The 26,357-nt window shown below is 58.5% G+C and overlaps 1 protein-coding gene across 1 annotated transcript in view; it reads left to right on the forward strand.

Annotated features, from left to right (window-relative positions):
• The window catches only part of ADAMTS7 (ADAM metallopeptidase with thrombospondin type 1 motif 7), a gene marked incomplete at its 5' end in the record, with an annotated part of 32,417 nt that extends 6,970 nt beyond the window's left edge, over positions 1 to 25,447 (forward strand). The window contains 19 exons of the mRNA XM_050309752.1: positions 97 to 246; positions 1,045 to 1,188; positions 3,687 to 3,831; positions 3,970 to 4,062; positions 4,653 to 4,798; positions 6,591 to 6,760; positions 6,934 to 7,067; positions 7,759 to 7,879; positions 8,230 to 8,474; positions 9,662 to 9,803; positions 11,235 to 11,361; positions 11,869 to 12,082; positions 14,464 to 15,596; positions 15,891 to 16,302; positions 16,593 to 16,745; positions 17,028 to 17,201; positions 17,624 to 17,770; positions 17,973 to 18,132; positions 25,284 to 25,447. Of these exons, the coding sequence (XP_050165709.1) occupies positions 97 to 246; positions 1,045 to 1,188; positions 3,687 to 3,831; positions 3,970 to 4,062; positions 4,653 to 4,798; positions 6,591 to 6,760; positions 6,934 to 7,067; positions 7,759 to 7,879; positions 8,230 to 8,474; positions 9,662 to 9,803; positions 11,235 to 11,361; positions 11,869 to 12,082; positions 14,464 to 15,596; positions 15,891 to 16,302; positions 16,593 to 16,745; positions 17,028 to 17,201; positions 17,624 to 17,770; positions 17,973 to 18,132; positions 25,284 to 25,447 (4,174 nt within the window). The remainder of the gene's footprint in view (positions 1 to 96; positions 247 to 1,044; positions 1,189 to 3,686; positions 3,832 to 3,969; positions 4,063 to 4,652; positions 4,799 to 6,590; positions 6,761 to 6,933; positions 7,068 to 7,758; positions 7,880 to 8,229; positions 8,475 to 9,661; positions 9,804 to 11,234; positions 11,362 to 11,868; positions 12,083 to 14,463; positions 15,597 to 15,890; positions 16,303 to 16,592; positions 16,746 to 17,027; positions 17,202 to 17,623; positions 17,771 to 17,972; positions 18,133 to 25,283) is intronic.
• Positions 25,448 to 26,357: the final 910 nt, after the last annotated feature.

Genomic DNA, 26,357 nt, shown 5'->3' on the forward strand with positions numbered 1-26,357 from the left:
TTTGGCCGCTGTCTGTGTGTCTGGGCCGTGTCCCACACTCTGTCCTGCCGCCTTCCAACGCCCTCTGTGTCTGTCTGTCTGTCCCTGTCCCCCAAGGAAGGACATCTGTGCTGCCATGAACAGGCCCTGTGAGACCCTGGGGCTGTCCCACGTGGCGGGGATGTGCCAACCCCACCGGAGCTGCAACATCAACGAGGACACGGGGCTGCCCCTGGCCTTCACCGTGGCCCACGAGCTCGGACACAGGTACCACCAGCTTCCTCCTCCTCCTCTTCCTCTGCGCTGCTCAGTTGGGGCTGGACAAGGCACGGGGGGAGGCTGGGAGAAGGTTCCTAGTGGTTCCTCACTGCTGCAACCCCTCCTTCTTCCCCCGGGGATTTCATTCCAGAGTTAGGTTTTTGGTTGCCCCAGGTTTAATGAAAACCACATAACCCAAGGCAATCTGGACAAACTGTGCTTCTGTATCACCCTGTGCTGGTTTGGGAGGGCTTTGGAGCAGCTTTGAAGCAGGGTCTGTCTGTAGAATCAGCAACAGATTTCAATCAAATTTTGACAAGATCATAGGTCACAATAGATACCTGTGTGTGGGAAAACACCCACCAGTAAGTTCAACTAGGTAATCTTGTTCAGTATTCCTGAGTATTCAGTGGGAAATAAAAGCACAGGGCAAAGTTTGGGGCAGTGGCCTTGGTATCAGTAAAACATCCCCAGGGCCAGGCCCCCGACCCTGTCCCTGCCCATGTCCCCCTGTGCTGGATGCCCCAGCCCTGTCCCTGCCGTGCCCTCTGTGCTGGATGCCCCAGCCCTGTCCCTGCCCATGTCCCCCTGTGCTGGATGCCCCAGCCCTGTCCCTGCCGTGCCCTCTGTGCTGGATGCCCCAGCCCTGTCCCTGCCGTGTCCCTGTGCTGGATGCCCCAGCCCTGTCCCTGCCGTGTCCCCGTGCCGGTGCCGTGAGCGGTGTCGCGCGGTGCCGGGAGGCGGCGGCTGCGCGGTTGTGGCGGCACGTGGCTCATCTCCCCTCTGTGGGACTGTGCTCTTACACAGTTTTGGGATTCAGCATGATGGAAGCAGCAATGACTGTGAGCCAGTTGGGAAAAGACCTTTCATCATGTCTCCACAGCTCCTGTATGACACGTCCCCACTCACCTGGTCCCGCTGCAGCCGCGAGTACATCACACGCTTCCTCGAGTGAGTCCTTCCTCCTCTTCTTCCTCACTGGAGGGTGCTGGGGGGGCTGGGGGCCCAGGGCACAGAGGGATGCTCTCACCTCTAAGAGCTTCCACCTGAGAGCGTCTGGGGGGTCTTTTACCCAGAGAAGCTGTGGCTGCCCCATCCCTGGAAGTGTCCAAGGCCGGGTTGGACGGGGCTTGGAGCAACCTGGGCTAGTGGGAGGTGTCCCTGCCCACGGCAGGGGATGGAACTGGATGGGATTTAAGGTCCCTTCCAACCCAAACCATTCCACGATTCCATGATCTCCCTGGGCTGCCTCCCCCATGCTGTGAAGGGGGCTCAGGAGTGCCTGGGTGATGGCACAGGGGCTGTGGTTGCACAAACAAAGCCAGAGCGGTTTCCTCGATGCTCTCGGCAGTTTCTGCACGGGCTGGATGATTGTCACCTCAGGAGGCATCACGTGGGAAACGAGACCCAGCCAAATTCTTCCCTGGGTTTGTTTATTTTTAGCACCCAGGGCTGATTTTTCGGGCTGTTGTTATGAAGTTCCAAGGAACACAGCCCAGATTCACGTCTGTCAGTGACTTGCTCTGCAGGAACATTTTCCTTCCTTGCTGCGGGAAGGTTTGAAAACAGCGAGGAGCAGCAGTGGGAGAGCTGGATGAGGGGCTGGGCTTCCGTGGTGGGGAGGCTGCCAGGGCTGAACTCCTGCTCCTAAACCCCAGCCTGGGACTTGTGGGCTTGGCCCCGTGCAGGAGGAATTACTGTTGATTTATGGCTTACAGAGGAATGGAGCCTTTCTGTATCTGGAGTGCTCTTGGCCCTCTGCTTTTAACCTTCACTTTTGCATTAAGAATTTCCATGCTTGTGATGACCTTGGGCTGCTATGAGCTGGGATGGGGGAGAGACAGAGCAGCTGGGTGCTCCTCTGGTTGGGTTTTGGTCTCTTTACCCCCCAGAAGGGGCAGCTCTTCCTTCAGAAGGAAGCCAGCAGGCATCTGTCCCTGGCTGTGACATCCCCCAGGCCAGGGAGAGGCCAGAGGCCGGCACAGACATGAGTTGTTATGATGTGGTGTTGGCAGGAGGACAGGAAGGAGTGAGCCAGAAAATGGGACCCTGCTGACCTGGCTGTGCTTGGAACAGACCTCACGTTTGGAAAAAAGCCACTGTCAGATGATGATTATTATTATTGTACAGAAGATTACTGTTTTACAAGCACTGCTGAGTGTTTAAGCATCTCAAAGTGACTCCTGGCAGTGGCACAGCCCTGGCACTGCATGGCAGCCGGGGCTGGAGACCCTCCTGTCTCCTCAGACACCCAGGTCCCTTCCCTGCTGTGGCAGTGGTGTCCCCAGGGAAGGACCATCCCTGGCTCAGGCTGATGTGGGATGCCAGCACAGGCAGCAGTTCTGGGATTTTCCCCTCTACCCACTGGAGGATGCTGGGGGGCTCTTTGTTCCCCACCCCTCACTGTGGCATGAGCTCTTTCCCAGCCCAGCTGCTGGAACATCCTTGTCAAATGGGATCTGGCCCTGCCTGCACCCTGAGCCTGGGACTGATGGAGCAGCCTCCCTTCATGTCTGCAGCCCTGGCACAGCTGCAGTCTGTTCCTTCTCCCTTCAGTCTTTGCTCTACATCAAACAACCAGTTTTTCAGCCTCTTTCCACAGTGCTGGAGCTCTTCTTCCATCATCCTCCTCTTCCTAGGGCCTGGGGCTGGCTGCTCCTGCCAGCTCCACCAGCTCCTGGTTGTGCAGCTGATTCTTCCCAAGCTCCAATCGCTCCAACCCTTGCCTTTGTTTTTATTGAATTCTGTCCTGGCTCTTTCTAGACCATTCCTCCAGTTCTCTGAGAGCTTTTGGAATTTTAATCCTGCTCTCAAATGTATCTGCAGATCCTCCCAGCCTGCTCACAGATGGGGATTTAATCATCCTTCCATCCATTCCATCATCCAGCTCGTTAAGGAAGGGGCTGGAACAGGCAGAGCAGCTCAGACCCCTGCATGTTTCCCTGCAGAGTGGGATTTACTGCAGATCCCTGCAAAGCCAGAGGAAACTCAGGCCAACTTTTCCTGGCTTGGAGGTGTGTTTTGGCCAACTGAAGAGACCAGTAGAACGATCACAAAGTATTTCATGAAGAAATAGGCTCTGAACAGAGCACTGGAAAGCTGGTGGCAGATCTCAGTCACCCCCAGGTTGGACAGGGAGCTCACCCCAGGCTGGGGCAACACAGGGAGTGCCCCGAGCAGGTCAGGGGGACAGGAGGGTTGGGGCAGTTTGGGGGGACCCAAACAGGCTCAGCAGCACCCCCAAAATCAGGTACCCATATGTGCCTGTGGGTGCCAGCCGCTGACTGCCAGCGGCTGCAGGGCTGGTTGCAGGGCAGGGGTCCTGTCAGGGAGAATTGCTGATCGCTCCTCACCGCGGTGGGACCTTAACGAGCTGCTGCTCCTCCCTGGCAGCTGCAGGAGCCGTGTTCGGGTGCCCCACTGACACTGCTGTGCCCTCTCTCTTTCAGCCGGGGCTGGGGGCTGTGCCTGGATGACCCCCCAGCCCGGGAGGTGCTGGACTTCCCCCTGGTGCCCCCGGGGGTCCTGTACGACGTGGGCCACCAGTGCCGGCTGCAGTACGGCCCCTACTCCACCTTCTGCGACGACATGGATGTAAGCTGGGATCCCCCTCGGGGCAGGGGCTCTCTGGGGTGTGGGGGCTTTGCTGGGGCCACCCTCTCCTCGTGGGTTAGATCTGTGCTGGGGGTTGGCTGGGCGGTAACCGAGTCCTGCACAACCTGTTTCCTGCAGAGCGTCTGCCACACGCTGTGGTGCACGGTGGGGAACACGTGTCACTCCAAGCTGGACGCGGCTGTGGATGGCACAGCGTGTGGGGAGAACAAGGTAATGGGGAGCAGACCCCTCTGTGGCCTCGGGGACCCCCTGTCCTGCACGTGGAGGAGCTTCCCAGGCTCCAGCACAGGGACAGGCTCATCCTGCTGCCCATGCTCTGTCCAAACCCCCGCTGCTCCCAGGAGGGGCTGCCTTCAGGGAAGCTTAAAAATCCTTGGGAAGGTGAAACCAACAGTTAATGACCATGGCAGGAGAGCATGAGGCTCGTTCTGCCCTCTGTCTGCCGTGGTGGTCCATGGTCATCCCTGGGATCTTCCCCACTGCTGGGAAGGCACCCTCTGAGCCTCACTGGCTCTTCCCTCTGGGCTGAGATTGGGTTGAGAATCCCCTTACTGAGGGATCTCAGTGGAGGTTTGGGTTTGTTACCTCAGACAAGTCCCAAACAGCCCAGCATCTCTGTGTTTCCCACTGTTTGAGGTGCTCCAGGCTCTGGCAGAGCCCGGCTGACCCCAGGCACCCCTGTGCAAGCAAAACATGGATTTCCACGGGACAGCACGTGCTGGGTGTCACTGCACCCTGCACCTCAGACTCGGCAGCAGTTCCTGCATCCTTACCCTGCTTTCTCTGCTGTCCCTCTGCAGTGGTGCTTCAACGGGGAGTGTGTTCCCGTGGGTCACCGGCCCGAGCCCATCGACGGCGGGTGGAGCTCCTGGAGCTCCTGGGCCGCCTGTTCCCGGAGCTGCGGGGCCGGAGTGCAGAGCGCCGAGAGGCACTGCAGCACCCCCACGTGAGTGCAGCCCCCTCACCCCCTGCCATGGCCAGGGACACCTCCCACCAGCACAGGCTGCTCCAGGCCCCATCCACAGCTTCTCTGGGCAACCTGTGCCAGGGCCTCCCCACCCTCACAGGGAATAATTTCTCCCCATTGTTCCATCTCTCCCTGCCCTCTGGCAGTGGGAAGCCATTCCCTGTGTCCTGTCCCTCCATGCCCTTGTCCCCAGTCCCTCTCCAGCTCTCCTGGAGCCCCTTTAGGCCCTGCAAGGGGCTCTCAGGTCTCCCTGGAGCCTTCTCTTCTCCAGGTGAACCCCCCCAGCTCTCCCAGCCTGGCTCTAGAGCAGAGGAACCCAACTCTTTGTTCCCTGTAAGGCCAGGAGCCATCACCTGTCCAGTGCAGTCCCACCCAGCTGTGTCACACAGCCAAGCTGTGCCATCCTGCAGTTATTGTCTGAACGAGGAGCTTTTGGACACTTTAATTTCCTGGGATGACCCCCGGGAGCCTCTGGAGAGGCCGGCTTTGCTCTGGCTCCCTCCCAGTGTCATTCCCGCTCTGTGCAGGCAGGGAGCGGTTGCACTGACTCAAACAAAGGGCAAAGACTCAGAGATGTAAAACACATCCAGTGTCCTTTAGTGACAGAACAGCAAACCAGGCATTCTTGGAGTCTGATTCAGAGTTGTTTTGGAAAATCCTGCTGCAGTTTATCAGCCTACATGCAGCATTCCATGAGCCAGGGCAGGCTCCCGCCTGGAGCATCGGGGCAGTGCCAGAGGATCTGCCTTCTCCATCCCATGATTTCTGGGCTGATCCATCTGCTCCCCAGATGTCCCCTTGGTCACCAAATTGCTGTTGCATGGGATTCAGCCAAATGCCCCAGCTTGCCCGGGAGCTGGAGCACCCTGGGGTGGGGAGGAAAGGGCTTTGTGAGTGATCTTCCAGGGGGATCGCTTTTCCATGGCATGAAGAGCTCTGGCAGCCCTGGGAGAGGGCTCCTGATGTGCCCAGAGTGTTCTGCCCATCCTGTCCCTCGGGCACGTTTGGCACGTGCTGTAGGGCTGGTGAGGGAAGTGCTGTGTTGTCTCAGACCCGGGTCAAGAGCCAGCTCTGGTCTGACATGAGCTCCGTGGCAGAAGTGCTGTGGTAGTTTATGGAGTGTTCCAAACACAGCTGTGGACAGGCAGGAGAGCAAGAACTGGGAAAGCAGCGGAATTTCCTGGGCAGTTGTTTGCTTTGGCGGCCGGAGGTAAACCTCCAGCTTTGCCTTTGGGATGGAGTGAGCAAAGTGTGTGCTGGGCACCCCTCCTCCCACAGGCATTCCCTCGGGCCAGGGCATGTAAACACAGCCCTAAAACAATCATTAACTTCATTCTCTTCAGCAAAGTGTGTCCTGGAGAAGGAATTTTCATGAGGCCATGGGGACATGGGCCATGGAGAGTGATGTGGCAAAGGAAAAGGCAGCATGGCAGGAATCTGAGAGAAAATTATTGTGGCTTTTCAAGTCCCTCTTAGTTTAAAAAGACGAGTGGCAGCTTTGCTGTTCCCTTGGGCAGCGGAGGAGCAGAGCTGTAGGGGTATCCTGGGTGGGATGGAGAGCAGCTCCTCCAGAGCAGCTGCAGGACGGGCACCAGGCTGGATGGAGCTTGGGGCAACCTGGGCTGGTGGAAGGTGTCCCTGCCCATGGCAGGGGGTGGAACGAGATGGGCTTTAAGGTCCCTTCCAACCCAAACCCTCCCAGGATTCTATGACTCTGAAGTCCCTCTCGTCCCAATCCCTCCCTGATTTCCCTTTCCCTGCCCTCGGACAGGCCCAAGTACGGGGGCCGGTACTGCCTGGGGGAGCGGAAGCGGTTCCGGATTTGCAACGTCAGGCTGTGCCCCCCGGACAAGCCCTCCTTCCGCCAGGTCCAGTGCAGCCAGTTCAACCCCATGCTCTACAAAGGGAAGCTCTACAAGTGGACGCCGGTGCCCAACAACAGTGAGTGGAGGGCAGAGACCTCAAACACAGGAAACCTCACAGGCGGCCCCGCGAGCGGCCCGGGCGTGCCGTTCGTGCCTCGCAGTGTTTGAAATCACGGCCGGGCCTGCAGGGGTAACTTGTGTTGTAACCCCCGCTGCCGGGGTTTAGTGTGTACCTGTTGGGTTCCCCAGTTAACCCCTGCGAGCTGCACTGCCGGCCGGAGCACGAGTACTTTGCGGAGAAGCTGCGGGACGCGGTGGTGGACGGGACGCCGTGCTACGAGCGGGACGCCAGCCGGGACATGTGCATCAACGGCATCTGCAAGGTGGGTCCTGTGCTGGTCCTCTGGGAGCGAGCCTGAGGACCCCCTTGCCTAGGAAAACGCATGAGCCATCCCTTAGGGGAGCAGTGTCCCCTCCCTGCCACGCTGAGCTCATTCCTTTTGTCGTTCCCCACTGGGAAACAGTCCTGATTTCCTTGGGGTGTGTCCTACACACTTGTTCCAGCCTCTGTGCTGCCTCAAGGATATAGAGCACAACCCAGGCCAGGTGGGACAGGGCTTGGAGCAACCTGGTCTAGTGGAAGGTGTCCCTTCCATGGCAGGGGGGTTGGAACTGGATTGTCTTTAATATCTCTTTAATCTCTCTCTCTGCAACCCAAACCATTCCATGATTCTGTGAATCCATTGCAGTTGATGCAGATGATCTGGGAGATCCTGGTGTGGCCAGGCAGGCTTTGCCAAGCTGTGCCCTGGGTCCTCCAGCTGCCTTTAGTGGCAGTGAACCAATCCCTTTAGCCTTTTCCCTAGAGAAACAGGGTTTGGGATGGAATAAGCACACATGCAAGACATTGGATTTCTGTTAAATGAGGGAGTGGGTGGTGATCTGTGGTCTGCAGAGTCCCACATGGGAGGCATCAGAGCTCATGGCCACGTGCTCCTGGGACTCACAGGGGTGGGAGAGGGCTCAGGGGTGTTGTCCAGCCCTGGGTCGGGGGCTGACGGGGGTCCCTTGCAGAACGTGGGCTGTGACTACGAGATCGACTCGCACGCAGTGGAGGATCGGTGCGGGGTCTGCCACGGGGACGGCTCCACCTGCCACACCGTCCACAAGACCTTCGAGGACAGCGAGGGGCTGGGTAAGGGCACAGCACTGTCCCCAAAATCCTGAGTCATGTTCCATGCAGAGCCAGGCTTGCTGCCACCGCTGCTGCTGCTGCTGCTCACTCCCAGGGAGGCTTTTAATGCCAGCTTGTCAGGTTTCATGGGTTGAGCCAGCAGGGAATGCAGCTGGGCTCAGTGCAAGGTGGGGTTTGGTGCCATGGGTGCCTTACAGAGATGCAAGGATTGGCATGATGGTGGTACTCAGTTGACACTGGCACCCACAGTAGCACCCACAAAGGGGACACTTTTACCCACCCAGGGGACACTCATCCACCCAGGGGCACAAACTGTCTCCCCCAAGACCAACACTCGGTTCCATTTCCAGGCTATGTCGATATTGGGATTATCCCTGTGGGCGCCCGGGAGATCCGGATTGAAGAAGTCGCAGAAGCCGGGAATTTCCTGGCGCTGCGGAGCGAGGACCCGGAGAAGTATTTCCTGAACGGTGGCTGGACCATCCAGTGGAATGGGGACTACAGGGTGGCAGGGACCACCTTCACCTACAAGAGGACGGGGAACTGGGAGAACCTCACCTCTCCAGGGCCCACCGTGGAGCCCGTGTGGATCCAGGTACGATGGGATACACAGCAGGGGGTTGGGGGTCAGAGCCTTCCTGGGCAGGGCTGAGCTGCCACAGTCTGTCACAGCACTGCCCTGAGTCCAGGCGTGGGGCTCTGCATCTCCTGGCTGAGCGTGCTTCTCCGGGAGCCAACACTGGAGCAGCCAAGCACGCGCCACCGGCCCGGCGAGCGCTTCCAGCCCACAGCACTTCCAGCTGAGCCTCATCCCCTCTGCAGCATTCCTCAAAATATTTACACGGGAGAGGGAGTGTGAGCAGAAAGAGCCATTTCCTGAGGCCCTTCCCATATCTTATCAAGGCCTTGGTGCTTCTGGCTGGGCTGGTCAGGGCTGAGGGGTCTGCCAGTTAATGCAAAGCTGTTGGGAATCAATATCCTTGTGACCCTGAGGCCAAGCTTTGCTCTGGAGAAGCCAGTGGGAATCATCCCACAGAGGATGGCGCAGCCAGCTCCAGCCCAAAACCCCTCGTGGTGCCAAGTGTGGTGCAGGGGCAGCGATGGCCACGGAGCTGCATCCCGTGGACCCCCAGGGCCCTCCCCTGTCCGGCAGTCACGGCTCATCCCAACACACTCTCGGGAGCACCAGCCCTTTGCACAGGCTCTCCTGGAGCTTGGCCACCCTGAGCAGCCAAAATCTTCTTCTTCCCTCACCCTTTCCTTCATCAGTGGCTCAGCTGCAGGATCCCGGGCTCGCTGCCTCCAAGAGCTGCTGTTAATGGGAATGCTGGCACGCTCGGCACCCACAAGTCACTTTCTGGGATCTGTAGCCTAATTAAAACCTTCGGACGAGAATGTTTCAATATTCGTGGAGAGGTTTTGGAGAGACGCCCTGGCTTCCGCCAAAGCTCCAAGAACAACAAAGCTTTGGCAATAATGGGAGTGCTTAGGCTAAGAAAAACAGGGATAAACTCCCGGCCCTCGGAGCGTGGGTGCAGGAGGCGCTTTGGGCACGACTTGTGTCAACCGCAGGAGCAGCGGGAGCCTGTTCCCAGCAATTTAGGGAATTCCTCCAGGCAGGGACAACTTCCCTTAGACCAGGTTGCTCCAAGCCCTGTCCAACCTGGCCTTGAACACTTCTGACCGTGCTGGGCAGGTCGCTCTCCCCGGAGAAGCCTCCGGGGTGTGATGCCACCCCCCACCGCCCTGCCCTGACCCCCTGACCGCCCCTTGTCCCCCCAGCTGCTGTTCCAGGAGACCAACCCCGGGGTGCGGTACCAGTACACGATCCAGCGCCCGGCCGACAGCGAGAACGAGATCGAGCAGCCCGAGTTCCTGTGGCGCTTCGGCTCCTGGACCACCTGCACGGCCACCTGTGGCACCGGTGAGTCCGGATCCCGCGGGGCGCCCGGCCCGGCCCGGCCCTGCGGAGCGGCGGTCGGAGCAGGTGGAGCATCCCCAGGGATGCCTCAGGAATTCCTGGATCTTTGGTTTCAGGAGGTCTTAGTGGGGGAGAAAAAGGGCCATCTGCTGAGGTCACGGCTCCGGTGCCCCCGCGGCGCTCACAGGGACCCGGTGCTTTATCAGCGCTTTGCTCCCGGCTCGGTGTCCTGTTACTGCTGGGCGCTCCTCGGCGGGATGGACACAAAAGAGCTTTAGAGAAATCCGGGAGTGTGGAAGGGCTGGCCTCCCGCCTGGCTGGGCCTCCCCGTGGGGGAGCACGCCCAGGGTTTCACAGAGAGCCCACGGGAAGGTGCCTGGTGTGGCTCCGTGTGTCAGACACCTGCTTCCCTCCATCCTGCCCCGCTGCACCACCGGGGTCCCCACGGCCGCTTTTGGGGCAGCCGATGGAGTGGGACATTCTTGGCACACTACCAGGGGGAGGCTGGGACCAGCAAGCACTTCCTCGAGAGCGGCTGGCACTGGGAGAAAGGGGAATTCAAGGGCACTCGTGCTTTCTAGGTAGCACAGAGTGCCAGGGGATGGCTTTTGTTTAAAACCAGCTTTGCTTTGCACGGTTTGAGCGCTTGGCTTCCAGAACAGAAGGGAAATGCAGGAGTGAATCTGGCAGGAGTCGGGTGAGCAGCTGGAGGAGGGCTGAGCCTCTCTCCCTGGGCTGGATGATGGAGTGAGCTGAGACATGGATTTGGGAGAGCTCAGGGTGAGCCTCTGGTCAGCCCCAGGGCCCTGTAAGCTCCCAAGTGCTTGAGCCAGAGCCCAGCTCAGCAGGCTCAGCAGGGCTCTGTCAGTCTCAGCTGGTGGCAGGGGTTCAGTGACAGCTCTCCGAGGCACAGGTCAAGTATGTGTTACAAAAACGGGGACAAAAGCCGGAGCGAGGCAGCGTGGTGAGGTCACCCTTAAAAGCATCACCCCCCGAGTGCTTCGAGGACAGGAGGCCTCAGCCAGTGATTTATCCCAGAGCTGTGAGGGGGCAGGGCTGCCAGCAGAGCTGTGTGCTGCCTGTTGGCTCCCTTGGAACACAGCCCCCAAAATCCCCAGTGCACACAGGCTGCTGTGGCTCTGGGCAGCGCTGCCAGCACAGTGCAGCACCTTCACAGCTGCCCATCCTGCCCTGCCTGCACTGGTGCCCTGTGAGGGCACTGCTGCCTTGGCAGATTTAGGTCTGCAGCTTCAAGTGGTGGTTTCCTTTCCTTTCCCCTGTTTTGGTGGCTCAGACTTGCCAAGGGCCTCTTGTCACCTGCTGGCAGAGGGTGCCGGGTGGTTTGCTGTGGTTTCCAAAGCCGAGCCGGTGCCTGTGTGGGTGGTTTGGTTTCCTGAGCCCCTCCAGAGCCCGTGCCCGTGTCCATGCCCGCAGGGGTGCAGCGGCAGGTGGTGCACTGTGTGGAGAAGCTGGCTGGCATCGTGGAGGAGCGGTTCTGCGACGCACTCACCCGCCCCGACGACCAGCAGCGCCCCTGCAGCGAGGAGCCCTGCCCGGCCAGGTCTGACCCTCCCCTGCCCTCCCTCAGCTCATCCTCGGTGTCCAACAGCCCTGAGGGGTGACCAGAGTGGGGGGACCTCGGTCACAGCCATGCTAGATTGCCCCAGGATGTGTGCAGCTCTTCACACCTCTCCTCTCCCCCATCTGTAGGGATGGATCCCAGACCCTGTGTTGGCCCGTGAGAGCATCCCAGGGGTTGCCTGCTGGCTGCAGGGTGTTGCTTGTCCTCAGGTTTCGAGCTGCACAGGAGGTCCCGTGCTGGCAGGATGCTCCTCTCTGCCTCTGTGCACAGAACCATCCCTGGCACAACTCAGGGACTGACCCATCCCTGACCCTCCCTCCGTGCTCCCTGACCTCGGGCTGACACACAGGCTGCAGTTGGGATCCTCATTCCCCCATGGCCCCACGGGATGGGCCATAGGATGGAACCTGGCACGTGGGTGCTGGCTCTGGCTGAGACCTTTCCCTCCCCCCTTCCCTTTTTCCCCTCCCCTGTGTGTCCCTGCAGGTGGTGGGTCGGGGAGTGGCAGCAGTGCTCGGCCTCGTGTGGCAGCTCGGGGCTGATGAAGAGGACGGTGCTGTGCATCCAGAGCGTGGGGCTGGACGAGCAGAGGGCCCTGCAGCCTGCGGACTGCCAGCACCTCCCCAAGCCCGATGCCACCGCGCCCTGTCACTGGGACGTGCCCTGTCCCTCCCAGTGGGCCGTGGGGAACTGGTCTGAGGTGAGGAGGAGCGGCGGGGAGGTCCCAGTGTCTGGCAGAGCTGGTGGGAGCTGGGGACAAGCTGCCCTCAGACACCCTCAGCAGTGGGTGTGCCTCCTGCTCCCAGGGAAAATCCATGGATGTGTGTGTGTGGGCTCAGCAGCTCCCGTGGATGGGAATTCCTTTGCATGGAGAGGTCTCAGAGTGAGGAAGGAGCACTGGGCTGTTTAACTCTGCCCCATCCCTGAGCCTCGCTGCTCCCTCAGGGTCACACCACGCTCCCTGTGCAAGGAGGGCAGAAGCAAGAGGTTTTCAGCTGGATGGGGCTTGGAGAGCACTGGTCTTCCATGGCAGGGGATGGAACTGGATGATCTTTAAGGTCCCTTCCAACACAAACCATTTCATGATGTGATTTGTGATCACACTCTGTATAGCCTTGATTTATTTTTGTATTTCTGTGGATCAGCTTAACCACAGGTTGAGGGTTTCGACCAGGAAATGATAACTCCTAATTTAAGCAGGCATTCCAAAAAGTGTTCAGCATGAAGACAAATACCAGGAGAGAAAGGAGAGAGCCTGGGAATGGAGCTTGTTGCTAAGGAACAACCGGGATCAAATGTGAACAGAGAATTTGAAGGCTACATGAGAGAGGGAGTTAGAAATATTTTTCTAGGGGCCCACAGAAGCCACAATTAAGGGCTGAGAGAGACAGATGCAATGGTTTAACGGGAAAATCATGGCTTGGTGGTGGGTCAGTGCTGGGCAGGGCCAGCCCCAGCCCTCACAGTTGTCCTCTGTGGTGTTGGCACGGACAGATCTGTGAGCTCAGGAGAAAAGTGCTCGGGATTTTGAGGTTCTGTCATTTTTCTGTCCTTTAATTTAAAGCAAGAGCTCTCTTTCTTCTCTGTTTCCACCAGCACTGTAAGTAGGGGAATTAGAAGGGGTTTTGAAGTTTGCTTCATGTGGTCCTTCAGGCAGCAGTTCCTGACAGGGGTTGGGGCTGGTTTTGTCTCTGCAGACCCCAGGAGTGCGTGTGCCTGTCCAGCACCAGAGCACCCGGTGCCAAAGGGCTTCTCTGGGGTTTGGGTAGTCCAGCAAACTGCTTAAACACCAGGATTTAGCATCTTCAGAAGGACCCTAAAGCAATGCACATCCAGCTTTATGGACTTTCCAAGGAAGTTAGTGCAGTCAGAAGGATGATTTGTTTGTTGTCCATTAATTCTCCTGCCAGGAGCATGACCCAGCTGGCCGTGGTGGCTCCTGCTCAAGGCTGAACCCTCCTGTGAGCTCCCTGTGTTCCTCCACGAGGCTCCTGCCAGCCCTCATTCCTTATCAGTGTCCCAGAGGCTTCCCTGATAACCCAGCCCTGGCAAAGAACCCCCCTGCTTCCCCCTGCAAGCATTGTGATACCTGGAGTTCATCTCCTGGATGGGGCTGTGCTGGGAACTTTTAGCTTTGTGGGAGTTATCTGTTTCCCCTGGGTTGGCAGTGCCATCCCAGGGGGGGATGCAGCCTCCTTGCAGCCCCCTCACAGATGCTGGTGTGTGGTAATGTTTTATTCCAGCTGGTGGAAATGCCTGTGCTGGCCACGTGGTGTTATTGGAGAATCCTGGAGTGGTTTGGGTGGGAAGAGACTTTTAAGCTCATCTCATACCAACCCCCTGCCATGAGCAGGGACACCTTTCACAAGTCCAGGTTGCTCCAAGGCCCAAATGCAGCAGAAAATGCTGCTGATCTTTCCAGCATCTTGGTTTCTTTTTACTGGCCCCTCTGAAAGAGCCCATTGTGGTGGGGGCCGGGGTGTCCCCAACAAAGCTCCTTCCTGACCTTTGCTTTTTCCCTACTCAGACAACACCCACGTTGTTATTAGTGCTTCAAAAAATGTTCTTCTACAAGAAGAGATGCAATTCATGGTGATAGGTCACAGGAAAGACCTATTAGATCATCTTATCCAGTGCCCCTCCCAGTGCCCATCTCCCGGGAAAACTGTTTCTGGTTGGAATGCAGGTCAAGGATCACCCTGAGCAGAGTACCCCAAAACACCAGCCCTGCTCTGGGGCTGTCTCTAACAGGACACAGCCCCAGAATTCGATTTGGGCAGCAACACCCTGCTCTCCAGTGGGACCAGTACCCCTGATCCCGACTCCTGGTGCAGGGGACTCCCTGCCACCAGTGGGAATGGCACAGGAGCTGCCTGGGGACCCAGGTGGGTGGTGGGAGTGAGGCAGAGCAACGTGGAGTCCCTGTGCCCATTGTGGCACATGGCACAACCAAGCACCCCCTTTGGCATCCCAGAGGGCAGCACCGGTGAGGGGCTCGGGCACTGCTGCCAACCCCATCCCCAGCCCTGCTCCTCCTGCTGCCTCCCATCCCTCATGTTTCCCTCTCTCTTCCCTTCCCAGTGCTCCACGACGTGTGGAAACGGGACCCGGAGGCGCCCTGTTGAGTGCAGCCAGGGCACGGGGACGGGCTGTGACCCCGCAGAGCGGCCCAGCACGGAGGCTCCCTGTGCCCAGCCACCCTGCCAGGACATCCACAGTGCCAGCACCAACAGTGCCAACACCCACGGTGCCAACACCCACGGTGCCAACACCGACGGGTCTGGCAGCGGCTCCTCCAGCAGGGAGGTGTTCAATGAGATCCACTACATCCCCAGCAACCACATCGCGAAATTTAACCCCCTCATCCCACACGTCCCCGAGTCCAACGATGTCAATGTGATCCCTGAGGAGGACTTCCCAGCCAGCAAGGGAAACGTCTTTGTGGATGACTTTTACTATGATTATAATTTTATCAACTTCCACGAGGATCTGTCCTACTATCCCTTCACGGAGAAGGAGACCAAAGGTGAGGAGGCAAAGCCAGAGCTGAGCAACAACGACGTGGAGGGGCCCTGGGAGGTGCCCACTGCTGTCCTGCTCACCACCGAGCTGGCAGGAGGGAGCGAGCACCATCTGGGCACCAAAGCCTCTGCTCCTGTGGATGAGGGGGAGATGGAGCCTGAGGATTTAGCCAGCAATGACTTCCTGAGCGTGGTCCCCGAGGATGCAGGATCAGCCACTCCCAAGTACACCATCCCTGGGTTCATGGGTGAGGAGGAGGACACAATGCTGGTGCCCCGTTCCGAGGACCACCCACCCACCCAGAGCACCACGAGTCACAGCTCTGCCAACAGCCACAACCACGCAGCCCTGGATGAGCCCCACGGGGCTGTGCTGACAAGGACAGGTCCTGGGCAGGATGCTCCAGCCCGTGGCTTCGCTCCCTGGGGTCCCCACCCAGCTGATCCCCCTGCTCCGCTGCCCACAGCCTGGGGCAGTGCCGGAGTGGATGTATCCGATGTTCCTGGAGTGCCGGGGAGCCGCAGCGAGGGCTGTGCGGGCACAGCGGGGCCGGGGCACCCCGGCAGGGAGGGGCACGGCGGGGCCGTGTCTGCGGGGACAGGCCACGAGGACTCCAGGGAGACGGGTCCTGTCCTCACTGGTGACACTGACGGTGACACCACGGAGCAGGACAGGGGGGCAGAGGTGCCAGGGTGGGTGGTGGGCACGCAGGCAGTGTCAGCAGATGGTAATGATGAGCATCCCCGTGGGACAGAGAGGGCAGACCTTTCCTTCCCCACCCTGCAGGGACCGGGGTGGGAGATGGGACGGAGTGCTGGCAGCACCCATCCTGCTGTGAGTCCCTCTCCCATGGGTGCTGTCAGGGGTCCCTCGGGGCAGGCAGGGCCCCAGCCAGAGCTCCACACCCCCACATCCCTGAGCTCAGCCCCCTGGGTGGCCACTACAGCCCTTCCCACAGCAGTGTCCTTGTCCCCTGCTGTGCCCAGACCAGCCACTCAGCTCAGCTCCAGCAGCCTCACCCAGCAGGATGCCCTGGCCCCAGCCATGCCCACGGCCCCAGCTCACAGCCCAGCTGCACACCCAGTGGGAGCATCCCCCTCCAAGGCCCCCCTGGAATGGTGGACCCTGGGGGTGTCCCCCCACCCGGAGCCGGCATCGCCCCGTACTGAACAGACCCCCCATGGGACCCCACTCAGCATCACCATGCCAGGGGAACCCTGGGCACCCCCAGGGACATTTGCCTTCAGTGATGGGGGGCACAAGTGGTCCCAACCCTCCCCTGCCCCCCCACCGCTCTGGGAGAAGAGGATGGAGGAGAAGGAGAAGGCTTCGCTTCCACCATCAACCACCACGGCAGCCACTGCCATGCCCAGCTGGGAAGTTGGGAACTGGAGTGAGGTACGTGTTGAGTCCCATTAACATGGAATGGGGCACAGGGGAGGGTTTTCCCTGAGGGCTGCCTGGCGTGGGACTGCTCAGAGAGGAGCATCCTTCGGGACAGCTCCTCTTGCCACATCATCGCAGAGCCCTGCCTGCACACAGCCCGGTTTAACCAGCACTGCTCCCATCGCCCTGGAGGAGCTGAGCCCACAGGGACCTTTCTGCCCGGCCACCCTGCCCCACCCTCGGCCAGATCCATGCAGGGGTGGGTGCCAGGCGCAGAGGAGCAGGTTGCCCCTGTGTTGCAGTGCTCGGCCACGTGCGGCGTGGGCGCGATCTGGAGGAGCGTGCGCTGCAGCAGCGGCAGCGACGACGGCTGTGCCTTGGCCAACAGACCCGTCCCGGCCCGGAGGTGCTCCCTGAGACCCTGCTCCTCGTGGCGTGTGGGCAACTGGAGCAAGGTACACGGGGAGGGAGGCCCCAAAAACCCCTCAGGGCAAGGCAGGTGTGGGGTCATTGCTGCTCTCGGGGTGGGCTCTTGCCCCACGGCTCACAAAGGCGGAGGGTGAGGGTTTGCGCTTGCCATGGAGTTTAAACTACTTATTCCCACAATATTTCCACTTTTCCTGCTCTTGGGCCAGGAATTTGCAAAAGCTAAATAAGAAGTGGTTTGAAAGGTCAGGTTGGGTGGGCTCCTGGACAACTTGGCCCTTCCCCAGCGTGATGGTCGTGTCCTTTCCCAGTGCTCCAAGAACTGTGGTGAGGGGACGAAGGTTCGGGATGTTCATTGTGTGGACACCAGAGACCAGCGGCTGCTGCGGCCCTTCCACTGCCAGGCCGTGCTCCACAAACCCCCGGCACAGCTGCCCTGCCACGGCCCACCCTGCCTGGACTGGTACACGTCCTCCTGGAGAGAGGTAGGGGCTGGGCAGGGGGCTGAGCAAATCCCACCCCATGCCATGGGCAGGGATATCTCCCACTATCCCAGGTTGCTCCAAGCCCCGTCCAACCTGGCCTTGGACACTCCCAGGGATGGAGCAGCCACAGCTTCTCTGGGCACCTTGTGCCAGGGCCTGCCCACCCTCCCAGGGGAGAATTCCATCCCAACATCCCATCTAACCCTGGAAGCCATTCCCCCTTGTACTGTCCCTCCGTGCCTTGTCCCCAGTCCCTCTCCAGCTCTCCTGGAGCCCCTTTAGGCCCTGCAAGGGGCTCTCAGGTCTCCCTGGAGCCTTCCCTTCTCAGGTGAACCCCCCCAGCTCTCCCAGCTGGTCCCCAGGGCAGAGGGGCTCCAGCCCTGGGATCCTGACGGTGCATTCCATGGTTTGTGTCCCGGCAGTGCTCGGAGTCCTGTGGTGGAGGGGAGCAGGAGCGGCTGGTGACGTGTCCGGAGCTCGGGCGCTGCGAGGAGACGTCGCGGCCCAACACGACCCGGCCCTGCAACACACACCCCTGCACCACCTGGGTGGTGGGCTCCTGGGGGCAGGTGAGGGGCTCCTGGGGCAGGTGAGCAGGCACGGGCTCCCCTCCATGGGATCTGCATGAAACACGAGGAACAGGATGAGGGGAAGCCCAACCCTCCAAACCAACTGGGGGGCTGCTGCCACAACCACCTCCCGGGCTCTGGGGTGATCCTGAGGGGCACAGGGACGGAGTGCCCCTGCCTTGACAGGTCCCTGCTCCCGCAGTGCTCGGCTCCCTGCGGAGGGGGCATCCAGAGGCGCCAGGTCAAGTGCATCAACACCAAGACAGGGGTGGCCGAGGAGGACAGCAGCCTGTGTGACCACGAGCCCTGGCCCGAGAGCACCCAGAAGTGCAACCCCCAGGACTGTGACAGCTCCGAGCCGGGTAAGCGAGCCGTGCCCAGGGCCTTCTGCCCATGCTGACACTGAGTGGGGTGTCCTGAGGGGGGTTGTGCTCCCCAGGAGCTTGAGCAGCTCTTGGGATAAATGCTGAGTTTTGAGGGCATGGTGGTGATCTTGGGGATTGGTGTGGGAACCACCCAGGCTCCCAGTTAGGGACTCTTTAAGAACTGTAGGAACATGACCTGTCCTGCATCCTGTAACCAGGGATGGTTTTTCTAGCCAAGTTTAGCCTCATTCTTTATGTTTCTCCCCACTTTTCACTTCCCATCCCCCCAGGAGGACACCAGAAGTGGGGACAGACCAGCTCCACCCCATTCATTTCTCCAGGGTGGGTCATGCCCTGTGCTGTCCTGCTCCTGGGAGGGGACCCCAGGAAGTGCTGTGCAGCCAGTCCTGGTGCAGGGTGGGATGGGCTGAGTGCTGGGAGGATCCAGGGGTCGGGGCACAGGGAAGGGTGAGGGGCACAGGGTGCTCATGGTGCAGCCAGAGACCTGGTGCTGCTGCAGCAAGGAGGGATCAGGGAGGATGGAAAACCAGTCTGAGAAACAGTGTGGGAACTCTGTGGGGAGATGAAGGGGTGTTTCATGCTTGGATTGTGTAAGGCTGGCTTGGCTAATTGATAATTAGGTGGCAATGTTATAACTATCTCTAAATGTCCGGAGCATCCGTCTGTCCGGGGCCAAGCGGGGACTTTACTGGCACAGATGGGGACTGGGATGTGCTTGTCGGATGCAGAAGTGTCACTGAGCACTGGGACAACCAGCAGGGACCCTGGTGGGGGTGTGGGGTGAAGGGATCTGCTTCAGGGACAATGTGGCACAGGAAAAGGAAGGCAGAAGGAAATACCCAGTGATGGAGCTCTCGAAAAGCTGTTTGGTGGTAAAGTCCCAGAACGCAGAAATTTGGAAACAAGCTGGGCCAGCATTATCAAATCAGATAAAAGGCCAGTTCTCCAGCCTCTTCAGGTGTGTCTGAGCAGGTGCCTGAGGGAGACAGCCCCATTTCAACTCACTTTTCATTTCTCTGCCCTGGCTGCAGCCACAGTGCTCAGCCACACCACAGCACTCCCTTGCCTTCTCCTGCCCCCTTCACTCCCAGAGGTGCATCCCATGGCACCAGGCAGTTCCCTGCCAGCCAGAAATCAGGGGCTGCAAGGGTTAAAGGCACTTAAAGGAAAAGCATTGTAAGGGGGGATTGGATGTCATTGGTATGAGCACGTCAGTCATTTATCAGCTTTATCGTTTTAATGTGTCTGTGCAAAAAAAAAAGCTCTTTGTCTGCCCAGAAAGTAATGTTGGCCCCTCAGGAGGTCTGCTGAACAAAGGGAGGGCTGAGAGGTGGAGCGAGTGGGCAGCAGGGCTGATGCCCAGGGTGCAGGAGCTGGATCCATGGCTGCTCCACAGCTCAGGGCAGGCCCCCTCTGCAGCCTGGGACACCCATTCTCACCCTCCCAACTCCTGTGTTGATCCCATGTCCAGCATGTTCCTCCTGACTCCTACTGCAGGGAGGGCAGGAGCGCTGGCTTTGGTTCCCTGGGAGCTGGGCACTGGCACCTCTGGCCACTGGGCTGTTTTTAGGCATTAAACAGCTCCTTTTCGGAGCCTTTGCAGGGCCGTGGGGCTCTTCAGCCTTTAGGAAATGATTAGTCAGCCTTGCTGAAGAAATGATGTGCGGTTCCGGCTATTTTTATAAAGGGAAAATTTCCGTGCCAGGCTCGGTGATGAGAGCCATGGAGCCAAGGCTGGACCAGAATAACCACTGAGATGTGTAGGAAGCACACAAATAAATGCTAAAATCCTGGATCAAAAGTGACATAAACGCTCTGGCTGCAGCCCAGGGCAGGAAACGCCTCTTGGAAATACAAAACGTTTCCAGCCAAAGCATGAAGAGGAACAAAACTTTCACATGGCAGGAAATCCCAGATGTGTAAATCCACAGGCTCCCAGAAAGGCATGAACGTAACTCCAGCCCTTTCCTGTGTTTTAAAGGATCTTTACTGCACAAGATGGATGCAGGCTGGAGCGATCCGTGTTCTCCTTAGGAGCTCAAGGAGCCTCTCCCTCCTCTGGCTCGAGGTGCTCCGGTACCACAGAGCCATGGCTGGGTCTGTGAGCGGTTGTGTCCTCACTGGACACAGGAATGCCAATAACCCCAGTAGGGTTTAAATGTCCAAACCATTATCAGATGGATTTTGAGCCGGGATGGAACAAATGAAGCACAAACAAACATCTCACAGCAATCGGCTCCTCAATTAAAGGAGGCTGGGATTAATTAGAACCAGAGTCCTGTGCTTCTGCCAGGTTATAAATTAATTGAAGATTACACCAAGGTTATTTTTGAATGTGCCTATTGCCTTCCAGCTGCAGCCAGCTGTGAGTGTGTCCTTAGATGGCTCCTGGGGAGCATCAAAGCCCGTGGGCACCCCGATGCCTCCGTGGGATGTTCCAGAGGCTGGGGACGTTTATCTGGGAAGTGTTTACAGCATCTTGGAAAGGAGCTGAGCCCCAGGCCCCACGTGAGGGCTTGGAGAGACCAGCAGCAGTTTATCCAGCAGATCAAATAGATTTAACCCAGGAAAGCAGGGATTGCTGTGTATGGGAGGAGGAAGCCCAGGGCTGGACAGAGCTGGTCACTCTGCTGGTGTGGGGTGATGGCTGTGCCAGGACAGTGGCTTTTGGGCAGACCCTGGCGATGGTGACACAGCCCTGCTTGGGACAGAGCACAGGCAGCCCCTGGGGGGCTCACTGTGCTCATGTCAGAAAATGAATCATTTCCCTCGTGCCCATCCTCTGGATCCAGTCCTGGGGGAGGTCTGTGAGCTCCCCAGATTGGCTCCAAGCAGGTGTCAGGCAGGTGATGGGGCCAGCTCTTGGCTGTTCCACAGGTGTCCCAGCTGGGAATACCAAGGGGATGAGGTAAAGCCTTCATCTGGCTCAAGGACAGTGTGTGTAACTGGTGCAGTTCCTCTGGGAGCGGGACAGAGCAGGGGCTGGAGCTCAGCCTGTGTACTGGGCAGGGGTGAGGGGACACCGGGCTCGTTACCCTTCGTTGTCCTTCTGGTTGCCTGAAGATTAATTGGCAATTAAACGTTGTGTTCCTGCTTGCTCTGGGTAAGGAAATGGAATTGTTCACGGTTCTGCGTGTCGCTGAGTTTGTCCACAAGGGATCCATAGGGGAAATAATTGCAGCAAATTCCAATTTTCTCTGTCATTTGAGCGTGGAAGTCCCTATCCGAGGGGCGAGGCAGGGAGGTGCTGCTGAGCAAGGCATTGAGGGCAATTAATTAACTGCTAATTAACAACAGGAGTCAGTGGGAAAGGGATGCTTGGGAAAGGACTCCCTGTTTTGATTAAATGTGGGAGAAGGATGTTGCCCACAGCAGGACTGACACCTGAGAACTGGGGGGTTGTGGTTTTCTCCCGGTTTTCCCAGCTTGGTCGTGTCAGTGCAGGCAAAGCTGGCACTGGGGGTGCATCCCATGCATCCCATCATGCTGACCAGGGACCACAGGGGAGGGCACCATGGCCCTGGAGCAGGACCCTGGGATAATACTTGTTAAATTCGGCCCTGGCTTTGAGAGCATCCCGAAGGCCAGAGGTCAGCAGCCTAATTCCCTGGATTTGCTAGTTCAGCTCGAAGCTCAACCTTTCCTTGTTTTCACAAAACCTGTTCCAGGAAGTTTATTTTTCCCTAGAATAGAAGTAAAGGCTTAGGTCTGGGTGGCAGAAGCTTAAATGAAATTTAAAGCGACTTCCACGCCGACCTTAAAAAAACAACCCCGAAAAAGTGGGGGTTTTCACTCTCTAATGTGCTGACTTAGCCTGGATTTTTAAAGCCCTGCTTTAAGCTATTTCTTTAGCCTAAAATTTGGCACAGACTTACGGTGCGTGTGTCCAAATGAAGTGTGAGGATTATATAAAAAAATTGTTAATAGAAAAAAATAACAGTAAAAGGATTAAATGGAAATGGAAATCAGGCCCTCTCTGAAGAGCTGACAAATCAAGTGCTTATTACAGCTTCCCTTGCCCAAGACCGAATTCCAGGGAAGAATCAGGAGCCCAGCCAAGATTGTCAGACCTGAGCTTGACCCCACACACATCCACCCTGAGACGCTGCCTCAGCCCCCGGCACGGATCTGGAAAAGTGATGAGAACTCAGCGGCTCCCATTGACTTCACCCAGCTCTGGAAGTGTTTGGACAAGGCTCTCGGGCACGGGGTGGGATTGTTGGGGTGTCCTGTGCAGGGCCAGGAGTTGGGCTCGACGATCCCTGTGGGTCTCGTCCAGTTGGGGTATTTTGTGACCCCATGAGTTCATTTTGCTTTGGACCCTGAGTCCCGCTGGGGTCTCCTGTGAGGTCAGCAGAGCCTGCAGCCAAGGGAGGTGGCTCCTCTCCACCCTCCGCAAGCCCCTCCCGGCTGTTTCCACAGTAACCTCGTTCCTGTGCCGGTAAGGTGGTGCACAGAGGGCAGTAACTCCCAGCGGGATGGGCTGGTTGTGCCTGGGCAGTGCAGGGACCAGGGATGGGAATTTCCCTCCCGTGCCCAGGGTGCTGACCCGTGGGACAGGGATCAGGAGGGAGCTGCACCGCTGTTCCAGTCCTGGAAAGCCACCTCCCATGGTGAGCTCCAGCAGCCTGCAGGGCTCTTTCAAGGGAAGGCAGCTTGGTTGGGATCCATAAATAACTTCCTAGGAAGCTGCGATAAGTGGAGTGAGCAGGAGAGAGGGCTAAAAATACTGAGGGGCTCCTGGGGGTCTGCCTGGGCTGGGCACCCCCTGGGCAGTGATGGGGACATTCCCACCCAACTGTGGGGTGTTTTTAGCTCTGTCCCCCTCGCCCTGGGGCTTTGCTGCAGTTACAGCCTGAGCACACCAGCCCTGCCCCTGCCTGCCGGGAGCCACCGCTCTGTTCTCCAGCTCTCCTGCCCAGTGTCACTTCCAAACCCAGCAACAACCAACACAGCGAGTTTGTGATCCCTGCAGGGGTTCAAAGGATGTGTGGATGTGGCACATGGGGACGTGGTGGCCTTGGCAGCGCTGGGAGGATGACTGGACTCGATGGTCTTGCAGGGCTTTTCCAAGCCTAGTGATTCTGTGATTCTGAGTCCGTAAATCCCATGGGAAGCACAGGCTGGGCAGGGGAGTTGCCCAGTGGTGAGGAGTAAATGAATTACCGAATCCTGTGTGTGGGGACAGCTGGGGTCAGTGGGCTGGAGCTGGGTAATGGGCTGTTTTAAGGTGCAGCTTGGCTGGTCCACCCCAGTATTGCCATCACCAGCCATGGGGGATTCTCCAGGGAGATTCCCTGGCCCTTGCTGGGCTGTACAGAGGTTTCTTATCTGCTCTGCTCAACCAGCAGGAAAGATGCACATTGTCCCAGGCCCCAGGGGTTAGAGCAGTTGGATCCAGGAGCGTGGGTGATCAATGGCTTTGGGGGGACAGGGACACTCCTGCCAGGCACAGAGAGCTGCAGCTCGGGAGGAAGAGAGGAAATACCTCAGCTGAAATAGAAAATTAATTTTAGAGCAGCGGAGTGACCTCCTCACTGCTGGGCTGGGGGAGGGGGCTGTGGCTGAAATCCCAAATGGGGGGAAAAGCCTCCGCTCTGCATCTGCCACTGGGGTCGGCTCATCCCGTGGGAATCGGGGCAGCAGCCGTTCCCTCGGCACAGCCTTTGTTCCCAGAGGGGACACGGCGAGGGGCAGTGGTCAGTGAGGGCTCCCTGGCTTGGTCCTGGTGTTTCCTGAGCACAGAAGTGTCCTGGGAAAGAGAAAAGCCCCAGTTCTGCCCCTGCTCAGTGTGGTCCTGGTGGAGGGTGCCTGGGGAGGGGCAGTGGGAGGGGACCAGGGGTGCCGGCCCAGGGGATCATCAGCTCTGCCCTTTTCCAGAGAAAAGCTGTCATTTATTTAAGTTATTTGTACAGGGGGCAAACTCAGACAGAGCTGATGTAATTTAAGCGAGTCTTGCCCAACTGGGTGAGATGCTGCAGGCTCAGGGAGGCGAGTGCTTGTGTGGAGATACAGCAGAAAGGAGGAAATTAAAATGAAAGCAGCTTTATACCCATATAAACGATGTGTGTTTGGTGATGGGTCTCTGCTGCTGTGGCTGAGTTGAGGTGCAGCCTGGCTGAGCCTGGTGTGGCTGCTGGTGGAGCTGGGAGCTGCTGATGGTGCAGGAGAGGGCTGTCCCCTCCTTGCCACATTCCCACACCATCCCATGGGATGTACGGCCCATGCTGTCCCGTGGGATGCACAGGGAGGCAGGTGTGAGGGTGTTTTGGGGTGGTGGGATGTTCCACCCTCTCACACCCCAAGGACAAGGTCTCTTTGAGGCAGCACTCGAGTCTCTCCCTCTGTGAGCCCAACCCCCCCTGACCTGGCTCTCATGGTCCTGGACTGGGATCTGTGATTTCCAGACTGTTTGCAGGGAGGAAACAGCTCCTGCAAAGTTTGCTCAGCCCGTGGGTGACTCAGTGGGGTGGCCAGGCTGTGGCTGTGGGTGACTCAGTGGGGTGGCCCCGCTATGGCCACCACGGCCGCTGCTGCAGCTGCCCGGGCACTGCCCCCTCTGCAGAGCCAGGGTGCTGGCACTGGAGCAGCGGTTCCCAAAACAAAGCCTGTCCTTGGAGCAGCAGCAGAGTTGTTTTGGGGTCTGCAGGACACCTGCAGGAAGCGAAACAGCTGATGCAGGTTCTTGAAATAACCTAAACAATGCCCAGAAAAAGGAATTCTGGCCTTTCTGCTGCTCTGCTGGCTTTGGGGGGGGTTTGGGGACAGGGAGGAGGCGTCAGTGTGGGGAGGTTTGTGTCCCTGGACCTCAGCCCTGCTCCCTGGGAATGATGCTGCCCTGGGAGGAGGCTGTGGAGCTGCAGGGAGCAGCACAGGTGTTGTGGATGCTGTGGATGAGGAATACTGAGGTGCGGGTGGGCTCTGGGTTTGGGGAGCTCTGTGTCTGTGCCAGCTCCCACAGAATCCTCGAGTGGGTTGGGTTGGGTTGGATTGGGTTGGGTTGGGAGGGACCTTAAAGACTCATCTTGTTCCAACTCTTGCCACGTGCAGGGAGATTTTCACATCCACACCTGCTCAGGCGGTGACACCGGCACTGACACTGTCCTTGTCCCCTCCCTCCCCTCCAGGTGTCCCCTGCGAGCGCGACCGCCTGACCTTCGGCTTCTGCCAGACCCTGCGGCTGCTGGGCCGGTGCCACCTGCCCACGGTGCATCTGCAGTGCTGCCGGAGCTGCCGCCGGCAGGGGCTGCCCGGCCGGGACCGCGGGGACGAGCGGCTCTCCCGGAGGTGACAGGAGCGGGGCCGGGCCCGGGGCAGCTCCCGGGGGCTCCCGGGCACAGCCGGGACGGGCGGCTCTGCCTCGTCCCAGGGCAGCCCCGGTTTCTTTAGTTGTGCTACTCCGTAACGGTGCTCAAACCATCGGGTCAGGCAGGTCTGGGGTCGGGGTCACTGCCCTGGGTGCCCGGCGGGGAAGCATTTTGGGGAAGGGAACCGAACGCAGCAATAATTCGGGGGACACCTCCCAGAAATGCTTATGGTGCTATCGATGACCTTTTCAGCCTCTTGAAGGTGTTGGCTGGCCAGCACGAACCTTGACTTTTTTTTACTGTTTTTGTATCTCTGGAGCGAGCATCCCGCATTCCGCCAACCCTTTGGGGTAGGGATTCTTCTTTTCCTTGAGGGACTTGAAGCTGGCAACCCATTCCTGTAATTTTCATTAAAATGTTTACGAAGCAAAATACATTTAATGTAAGAAATGGAGACAGGGCAGAGGAGTCAAGTTTTGGCTTCAGGCAGGGCTGTGCTGGGCTCCGTGCCCCGTGTCCCCACTGCTGGCTTTCTCTGCCAAAGCCACTGCCTGTGTCACTCTGGAGCAGAGGGGATCATCAGGGACACCAAGGTTTGGAGTCCAGCAGCACATTCCCTTGCATGTATTTGGGAAGCAGAGGGAAGCTGCTCTGGCCGTGGTGGTGAGCAGCTCATGCCCTGCCTCGTGGGCAGCCAAGTGCTAAGCCCTGGATTTTTGTATGTGTAGCAGTGTAATGGTTGGTTAAGGTGTTTTTCTGTGTTCTTACAAGCTAAACCCCTTTTTCCCTGCTTATCTAGAGTCTCCTCTGTTAAGGTTAGCTGATTTTTAACTAGAATATCCAGCACTGCATGAGGTACAGCTCCTTTCCCGGAGCAGCGTGTGGGAATCCCTC

The sequence above is a fragment of the Myiozetetes cayanensis genome, unplaced genomic scaffold (genome assembly GCF_022539395.1).
Source record: "Myiozetetes cayanensis isolate MyiCay16 unplaced genomic scaffold, myiCay2020 scf14, whole genome shotgun sequence".
Taxonomy (NCBI): domain Eukaryota; kingdom Metazoa; phylum Chordata; class Aves; order Passeriformes; family Tyrannidae; genus Myiozetetes; species Myiozetetes cayanensis.